Source organism: Elephantulus edwardii, unplaced genomic scaffold, assembly GCF_000299155.1.
Source record: "Elephantulus edwardii isolate Elephantulus edwardi_28Jun2011 unplaced genomic scaffold, EleEdw1.0 scaffold00247, whole genome shotgun sequence".
In the NCBI taxonomy this organism is placed as follows: domain Eukaryota; kingdom Metazoa; phylum Chordata; class Mammalia; order Macroscelidea; family Macroscelididae; genus Elephantulus; species Elephantulus edwardii.
In genome coordinates this window covers 236,062-245,961 of record NW_006399997.1, presented here as the reverse complement: position 1 = coordinate 245,961, position 9,900 = coordinate 236,062, and the positions used below count along the sequence as shown (strand labels likewise).

General features: G+C 36.3%; 1 protein-coding gene across 1 annotated transcript in view; it reads left to right on the top strand.

The window, feature by feature from the left end:
* The window catches only part of TMX1 (thioredoxin-related transmembrane protein 1), a 13,331-nt gene extending 4,425 nt beyond the window's left edge, over nt 1-8,906 (top strand). The window contains exons 3-8 of the mRNA XM_006899192.1: nt 91-136; nt 2,821-2,949; nt 4,977-5,022; nt 5,117-5,218; nt 5,337-5,406; nt 8,584-8,906. Of these exons, the coding sequence (XP_006899254.1) occupies nt 91-136; nt 2,821-2,949; nt 4,977-5,022; nt 5,117-5,218; nt 5,337-5,406; nt 8,584-8,759 (569 nt within the window). The 3' untranslated portion in view covers nt 8,760-8,906. The remainder of the gene's footprint in view (nt 1-90; nt 137-2,820; nt 2,950-4,976; nt 5,023-5,116; nt 5,219-5,336; nt 5,407-8,583) is intronic.
* Nucleotides 8,907-9,900: the final 994 nt, after the last annotated feature.

The window sequence follows — 9,900 nt, the reverse complement described above, 5'->3', positions numbered from 1 at the left end:
CAGAGATTTTGGAATTCCATTCATTCATTGTTGCACCCTTCTCCCCGCACATGTTCTTGTATTTCTAAAAGCCTTTGTGTCTTTTTGTAGGACTGAGTGGACGATTTATAATAACTGCCCTTCCTACTATTTATCAGTAAGTATTTGAAGATACAGCAATTACAGAGCTCTGGCAACTTAGTAGTAAAGAATTGGGCTTCTAATGCAAAAGTATATGCAATTTGACTCCACCAGCTGCTCTGTATGAGAGAGATGGGCATTCTACTGTGTGGTTAACTGCTTCTGAAAACCCACTGGAGCATCAGCGACCGTACACAACAGCAACATGGTCACAGGGAAGGGTGCATATATTCACAATAGCAGTCCTTTGATTTAGACTAGAAGAATTGAGATCCCGTCACTCTCTTCATCAGGAATTTAAAAGGGCTGATTTTGTTCTTAAAGTTGGTATATATCTATATCGTCATCTGCTCACAAAAGCTTTGTGGTTATTTTGGATAGTGACATTTACATGAAATGATAGAATACTGCTTTTATTGTTAGGCGCTTTTTTATTTTACTAGTTTATTTACAAAATTTGAATACATTGTTTTCTAGAACAGATTTCTTTTTTCAATTTCCCTCCCCCCCCCCCCCATCAAATGGTACAACTACATGCAGCAGGAGCAATGATTTTATAAATTATTACCTAACTTGAGAGGGACTGAAGAGCATTATGCTGAGTGAAGTAACTCAGTCCTACAAGGACAAATAATACATAAAACCATTATTGTAGAATGAATATAAGGATCCAAGAGGGTGGGGGAAGGGTGGAAGCAGAGGGATGAGGATGTGCAGGGAAAGGGGGGAGGTTAATCATGGAGTTGTTATGTGCTTTTGAGTTTCAAACCAGCTCATAACTGATCCTCAGTTTGATTTTCTAAGACTGTAAATTGTGCAAGAGGATTGCCTATCTTTCTCCCATGAAGCACCTGGTAGATTCGAACTGCTTGCCTTTGTGTTGACAGACAACTCCATACCACTAGTGATTATGAACTTGAAGTAGAGGTATAAATTCTTAAGTTCTTAAGTAAGAGATAAAGTAGGAAGAAATAACTGTAGACTCTTAACAGTTTTAGGAGAAAGTGGCATTTAATTTTTTTTCCAAAGCTGTTTGTTTTTTAGTCCCTTCTATAGAACATGACATTTAATACAGCTTTAGAAGTGTAGAGCAAAATTTTTAAGAGTGAAAGGTAGCTATTCCATTCTAGAGAATTTAATAAATAAGTGATTAATAAAACTTTGTGAGTTCAGGAAATAGTTATAAAGATGTCTTGGCCCATCCTTGGGAGGAGTAATGAGTGATTTCGTTACCTGTTAAGTCAGAATGAAGAAGATTATGACATCTTTAGCATCAGGTCATTCAGTTTTTCTTAAGAGTGAAACCTCAGATCTGTGTACCTTCCCCGGACTTTAATGTCATATAGCTAATGGGTTAATTACCAATATAGGCATACATCTAATCTCCTTTAAAAGATGTAAATTGGTACTTCTTCATGTGTATCTGCATCACCTATATTGTCATTTATTTTCAGATGTTTGAATCTGGGTCTCTCTTCTTACCTATTTCTGGTCTTTCTCCACGAATGCTTCTTTCTCTTTTGCCACTTGGTACTTTACCTCATGTACCTCTTCACTCACTGTCATCAATCCTCCTCCTTTCTTTGCACTTCTCACCACTCCCTGAACTTTTTGAAATTTCCGGTTCCTTTGGTTTTAGTTACATTGGTTACCATGACCTTCCTTTTTCTTGAAATCTTATCTGTCCTTAGAGCTCACCAAATGCTACCTCTACAAAACCTTTTTTAGGGGACATAGATGTTCATTGTGGTCTTTAGCTCTGGCTGGGTAAGAGCTCAGTCCTACCATAGATGGTAGGGACCTGTGGAAACTGCACTTAAGTGATAAAAGTGTTAAGTAAGATTAGACAAGATGTATTATTTAGGGTGTTGTGGAAATGGCAGAGGTGTGAGAGGCAGGAGAATCTTGTAGCCGTGAGCTTGAACTCTGTATTTTGGGGATGGACAGGAGGAAGTGAATGTAAGGAGTGGAATGTAAGCACTGTGCCAGGTGACTGAGGATTTAAAGTGCGGTGGCTGCGGTGATAGGATGTCGGTTGCTTAACCTAGTAGTTGCTGATAATAGGGAGTGCTGGTGGGAAGGAGCTGCACTGCCAACTTGAAGGCATGCATACAAATCCACCAGTTTCTCTGTGGGAGGAAGATGGGTAAACTTCCCACTGGAGAATCAGCTATGCGTTGGTTTTGATTCAACAGTGTTCAACAACAGCAATAGCTAACCTGGTGGCTTACTGGTAAGGAGTTGTGCTAGCAACCCAAAGCCATGCAGTTTGAATCCATCAGCTGCTTGAGAAAAATATGGATAATCTCCTCCCAAGCACTTCACTGCCACAGAAAAGCTAATGGAGGGTCAGCAGTAAGTCAATAGCTAATGATATGTGCCATGTACCATTCTAACCAATTTTCATGTAGTAGTTCCTTTAATAAATTATGTAAGACTTTGGATGATTTATTTACTTATTTATATTCCATGGTTATAAGAGTAATGATAAAATCTGAAGGATTATTATTGTTTAAGAATGTAAACTCATTTATTAAATTTAGAACAAAGATGCCACGAGTAGATAATCAGTACAGTTTGCCACTATGCACTGCAAGTGATTATAACTGCTAGGATTGACTGTAAAATCAGGTGGAGGAATAGGGAAACAAAATCTATTACTTATGAGACGCTGGTTATTTTTACTTTGATCCTCTTTAGTTGCAAAGATGGTGAATTTAGGCGTTATCAGGGCCCAAGGACAAAGAAGGACTTCATCAACTTCATAAGTGACAAAGAGTGGAAGAGCATTGAACCCGTTTCATCATGGTTTGGTCCAGGCTCCGTTCTGTGAGTATAAATGCTTTTCTCAGAATTCATTGAAGCATCATTTACTTCAAGTAAATAAAGCATTTGGGCACAATTTGAGATCTTATCCTGTGTTTAGATCTGTTACATACTAATATTTACATATAAGATCAAAACAATAACTTTTAGCCTTGGCTTAGAAAGAGACATTCAGTGAAATTTAATTGAATCCCCTTTAAGCCGTTTTTTCTTTTTCCCCGCTTTTTAGGTATGTTCATATACATCACCAAAGAGACGTAATTCTAATACAAGTGTGAGCAGTGTAAAACAGACTTGAATTTGAAGGCGTGTTTATTCATTCATGCCACTTTTGATTTTAGCTCTAGATATTTTAATTATTATTTTGTGTGTGTGTGTATGTGTACCGTCAAATCGGATCTGACTGGTACAGGAGGAGATTGTCCCTCCTTTCCCGGCAGAGCATCTGGTGGATTTGAACCGTGCGCTTCTGGGATTTCAGCGCAGCTTCTTACCTCTAGGCCACCAGAGCTCCCCTAGCTCTAGATGTTTGATTGATTATTCCACTTGTCTCATAACTTCCCTGGGTATAAGTATGGACAGTGACCCTAAATGACAGGACTTATCACTGAGCTTCATAGATAGCTCTTGCTGTTAGGAGCTGTTTGACTGGAGCTCCATTTCTTAGTGGCCCCTTGTATAGCTGAACAAAACCCTGCCTGATTCTGATCATTAAAATTTCTCTGGAACAATAGGAAATAAAATGGCAAGTGAGTTTTCCGCTGTGCTCTTGTGTGAGGCTGTGCAGGTCATCTGAAATACCAAGTTTTGCTGCGGTCCGTTAGGGCTTAACCTGGTGTGGCTGGCTGGCTTCTTCCTGTCTCCTCACCACACTAACCCTTGGAGGATACGCAGTTGAGACATCAGTCATTTAAGAAATAATATCCTGGCTTCTGGGAGGTAAATCCTATTTTGAAGATGTTTTATCTATAGCATATTTTCTTGGCATGTTTCTTCCTGAGAAAACTCCCTAAATTGAATTGTCCTTTAGCTTTTAGAACTTACCTACCTAACCACCATAGCTAATCCTGTTAAGAATTAGGAACTGTACGTCTGATCGAGAACATTTCCAACATCCCAGGAGGCTCTTTTGTGCCTCTGCGTAAAATACCAGGTTGGAAAGAAATTGCTGGTAGTCTAAGTGGAAAGGATTGGTGGCTCAAATGTTCTAAGTTCCTTTCTCCTGGGTTAGTGATTTTCTTCCTCGCGCTCCCTTTTCTGCTCATTCATTGGGCATGTTACAGTGTTACTTGCTTATACTTAGCCTCACCTTTTAACAGCATCCTTCCTACTTCCACCTTATGTGTCCCATTTCCATTCATTGTTTCCTGCCTTCTGGACTTTATCCCTGGGTATCCATCTGATCTTGATTGGTTGATTATTGTAAAGAATGTGTTCCTTTTTCATGTTATCTGCCACCTATTGGCCTGTCTGCTGTTTAGCTGAAAGTTTAGTCACAAGCATGGTTTTATTCAAAGCTTGAAAGGTGACTAAAGTCTTATGAGCTCCACCAGTTTTAGGTGATTTTGAATTTCATTACACAATTTTTCTTCAACTCTTCAGGAACCTTCTGTTGTGATCCCTTTCTGAGTAGTCAGCAGTGATCAGAGGGAAATTTTTATTTTCACTTAGTTAAAGGCAAAATCTGCATATTAACCCATCCTTAGGAAAATAAGATAGGATATACCTTGGATAATTAAACTGATTACTGTTTTTTTGTTGTGGATTCTTAGAAAAGTTCAGTTCAAAGAAAGGCTGATCATGTCAGAATGGGGGAAAGTATTTTATTTGCGAGTTATTTGCATAGTAGTAATTTTGGAACTTTTTAGTACTTTTTCATTAGCAAACATTTTTGAAATAATTACCAGTAATATTTTAATAGCCTTAAGATCAGGCTTAAAAATCTTGTATTGGAATTTATAAATGAGATATAAATAAAAAGTATATTTAAAAGCTAATTACTTGATTTTTCAATATCTCTTTTATTTTAGGATGAGTAGTATGTCAGCACTCTTTCAGCTATCTATGTGGATCAGGGTATGAATTAAAATTTTATTTCTGTTTTAAGCATCCTTGGAACTGTGTTGCCTTTAAAAATTACTTGCTTTTTTAAAATATATTTTCATTTTAGACTTGTCATAACTATTTGGTTGAAGACCTTGGACTCCCTGTGTGGGGATCATACACTGTTTTTGCTTTAGCAACGTTGCTTTCAGGACTGTTGCTAGGACTTGTAAGTTACTTCACTTTCAAAGTAATAGGGTAAAAGAGAATTTTAAAAGTTAATAACTTGATACAATTATAATAATTAAACTATATGTGTAACTTTCTTCCAATATTTACTTTTGTAGTGTATGATATTTGTGGCAGATTGCCTTTGTCCTTCAAAAAGGCGCAGGCCACCACAACCATACCCATCAAGTAAGTATACTTTTTAATGTTCATTTTTATTCACTATAGCTTCATTTATTTTTGTGAACCAATTATTCACTATAGCTTCATTTATTTTTGTGAACCAATTATATATATAATAAGTTGCTCCCCTATCTTAGGTTCTTAATTATAGCATGATAGATATGTCACATCGGAATGATAAACTCGTGGCTTTTGGACATTATGATTTTCTTGATTTTTATGATAGGGATAATTTAAGTATTGCACATAGTTTGTAGGTATTAAATAATATATTGATCTGCCATCAGTTTGTAATTGTCATGTTCACTTGGTGCAACCAGAGTACTCCTTAGTGGCAAGGATGGCCAAGCTTCACCTCACGTACTTTGAACATGTTGTTAGTAGAGGCTGTTTGTTGGAAAGGGACATCATGCTTGGAAAGGTCAGCTAAAAAGAGGAAGACCATCAGCGAGATGGATGATACAGGGACTGTAGCGATGTCTTAAGTTGGGGATGATTGATCAGGATGGGGCAGGGTTCAGATCTGTTTATACGGTTGCTACGAGTCATACTCAAAAACATCTGAAAACAACCCTTTGACGCAGAAAGTTCTGGTGGCATAGTCTGTAGAGAATTGTGCTGTGCATCTTGGCGGTTTGAATCCACTAGCAGCTCCATCAGAGAAAGATGGGTAGTCTCCTCTCATACGATTTATAGCCTCTGAAAACTTGCTGGAGCATCCAACTTGGCAGCAATAATTTGACTCTTTGGAGTTATTCATTACTAAAGTTAACATGTTTGATAAGGATTATTTGAATGCCAGCCATATTTGAGAGAGGTGGTGAGGTTTTTTAATTTTACAGTTAGAAAAGCCACTGCCATAGCTGATTGCAGGTCAGCACTGACATTTTATCATAACTAATTTCATGTAATTAGAAGCAATTACTACTTTCTGTCTTAATATGATTACTTACTCATTTTTGATCTTGGAATTAGCTGTAATGGAAGTCCTCATCTTTGCAGTTTGGAAAGGACATTCACTTAGTTTTCCCATTTCGTCAGCTCTCTGAAGTAGATAATGCTGCTCCCATTTTGGGTCACAGTTCACTAAGTTCCAGAGAGAGGCAGTATTTTCCCCAAGTCACACTGTTGTTAGGTGCTGTTGAGTACTACTAAGAGTGACTCTTTGAATAACCCTGGCCTGTCCTGTGTGAGCATTATCTCTGATAACGCCCATTGATGCACTGCAAATCACACTACAATGACAGAACTGAAAGTTGACTATAAACTAGACTTAATATTTATTTCATTACATTGCCTTTAATAACTTAGAATCTATTGAGGTTAAACCTTCTGAAATAAAATTGATAAGACTGCATTTATACTGTACTTAGTCTGTTGAATGACTAATAGATTGTCTTTTTATTTTCAAAATAGTTGTTAGCATATATGAAAACAAAAATAAAATATTAGCATATATAAAAACACTGATTTCTGTGGCGTCTGTTCCAACTCATAGCAACCTTATTGTAGGACCGAGTAGAACTGCCCCATAGGGTTTAAAGGCTATGAAATAGGTATAAAATCTTTATGGAAGCAGGCTGCCATGTCTTTCTCTGGTGGAGCTACTAGTGGGTTCAAGTTGCCAGCCTTTCATTTAACTGTTGAGGGTTAAAACACTGTATCACCAACACTTCTTTGACGTGCCTGAAAGAGAGAATTCTTTTTTCCTTCAGCTCCTTTTGTAAGGGGGGGGGAAACCCAACACACATTACTTAAATTTGCTAGGTTTAATGTTTTGGAAGCAAAGTACAGTCAAACCCTGAACAGTACAGGTTTGAACTGTTTTGTTTATATGAGGGTTTTCTTTTTGTTGATAAATAAGGTCATACAAGTGTATTTAGTGTCCCTGTATGATCCTGCTCATCTCCACAAGCAGTTTGTCTTTGTTTCCGGTGTGTGCGCATTTCTTAACCTGTGGTGTTCAAGGGTTAGCTATAAATGATGTGCCCTGTCCTCTTCACTGACCCTGATTGATCAAGGATTGTACAGTGAATCCTGGTGAAGTGAGAACGTGATGGAATTGTCTTGTTTTTCTGGGCTGTGCAGGTTTTCTACCTTTGACAGGGTGCAGTCTTAACACTAGTAGCATATGATGATTTTAGAAAGCCAAAACTCTTCATCTTCCAGTAGGAAGGCAGTGTGCTTTCTCTTACTTTTGAAGGAATTCTGTTTGTCTTTGTCTAAGTAAAGGGACTCATTTATTAGATTGTTCACTGTAACTGGAGTTTTGCTGCCTAAATGTACTCCTTCCCCTCCCCCGAAAAAAAGGTGACAAAAGTTTCTGACATTTCCAAGTGTTCAGGGATATGGGGGTGAAGTGGAAGCAAACACCACTGCTGTAAATGGTATCATTCACATAGGATCGGGGTTAAGAAGAGAGAGGCTATGAATCCACCAGGAGGAGGGTTGCTTGGCAGACGAACAACAGATTGTCTAGCATGTGGTGATTTCTTTCCACAATCCACTTTAACCTTTCTCCCCCATTTCTTCTGGATTATCCAGGATTAGGAGCAGACTGGGATCAGTGAACAGATAAAGCTTATTGGCCTAGTTCTATCTTATGTGTCTCAGTAACATTGTGTACTCCAAATCTAATTAGCAGTAGGCTCTGTAAAAAAGAGAAATGTATGTGTACCTACTTAAAAATTCCTTTAGCTAAGATTTATACAGTGTATAAATTTATACAGTGTATTGTGTATTTTTACAGTGTATTGTGTAGTTATACATTAATACACTGAAACTAGTTTTAAAAAATTGTGCGTGTATACAGCTTTCATTCATAGTCCTCCAGTAAGTGAAACAAGGGTATTGTTGAGGTTCAATCCACTATACTTTAAAAGGATTTAATATCAAATTATTATAAATATACTTATGTCTAATGCACTGTTTTCTTAAAACACATTACAGTGTTAATACTGGTTCATTCATTTTAGTTCAGCTTATAAATAGGTAGGTAATTAGAATAAATTTATAAAACTAGAATAAATTTTCAAAGCCATCTTTTATTTTCTAAGAAATTCTAACATGAAAACCAATTTATGACATATAAATTATTATTACACTCTGACTGTATCTTGACTTTACTCTGATGTGAATTTGATATGTTAAGAAAAACAAGTTTTTTGGTCTTTTGTTTTTTAGAAAAATTATTACCAGAATCTTCTCAACTTTTGAAAAAAGTGGAGGAAGAACAAGAAACTGACGAAGATGTTTCAGAAGAAGAAGTTGAAAGTACAGAAGGAACAAACAAAGATTTAGCAGAGAATGCCATAAGACAAAGATCTGTGGGCCAATCACTGGCCACAGATAAATCGTAGTTATTTTTACATATGTCTTAATATTAATGATTTTGGCAAAAACAGAAGATTAATAATTTCTTTTTGTTCAGAGTGAACTGTGACTGTACACTGCAGGGTTCCATCTAGATTGTCATTAGATTGAACAGTCTACCTTCAGAAAATAAAAATAGCACTAGATACAGATGTTTGAAATAACAATTTATAAACAGCATGGCGGTTAAACAATTCTTTGATCTTTGAAAAATCTGGTGCCAAGCAATAAAATTTGAGTATGTTTATTTAATAATTGGTTTCAAGCCTAAGTTGAGAATTTACATATTCCAAGTATTGCATTGTTATTTAAGAAGAGATAATACTGAATTTACTTTAGAGAAAAAGATTTCTCATTTGATATAATTTTTCTTAGTTTCACTGTGTGAAAAAAAAAGAACATACTTCCCATAAATGGGAATTTTGCCCATTGTCTCAAGTGTGTATTTCATTGTCAACTCTGATGTTTTTAGAGATATAGTCAATTTTTGTCTTTTAGATTATGCAACTAATAAAAACTACCTTTAATTGCTATTTTCTACATATGATGCTGATACAAGATATACTGCTTATTTAGGCAGCTTTTTTAAGTCCGTAGTGGTGTTTTGGTTCCTATAAAGGGTAATGGCTGCCTGCTTTATTTCTCTCTGCTCAGTCTATGGTTTTACCTCTTTTGTCTTATGTTACTTTTTTAAATTTTCCAAATGAAATGGCAAATAATTATCTGGAATTTCCCCCCCCTCTTTTGATAATTCTTTTTTAATTTTTGTTTCAAATTGATAAAGTGTACTGAGGGATCCTTAACATTGAAGGATCCAACTATGTATTACTGAGATACTTGGGATCCTAAACATTGAAGGGTCCAAGTATTACATTATTGAGATACCTAATCAAACATCTACAGAATATTTAAAATTTTGACCACTCATCTCAGATTTTTACATTATTCTTGAGTCTCTGAACTGTTTTCTTTTTAAATTCAAGGTGAAGTTGAACACTCCTGATTTTTATTTGGTGGTATGGAACAAAGCCTTATATTTTAAAAGTTCACAGAACTTAATTTGATAGAAAAAAAATATTTGCATTCTACTCAGGAAAAAAATAGGTGTTTTCAATGTATTTTTGTCCC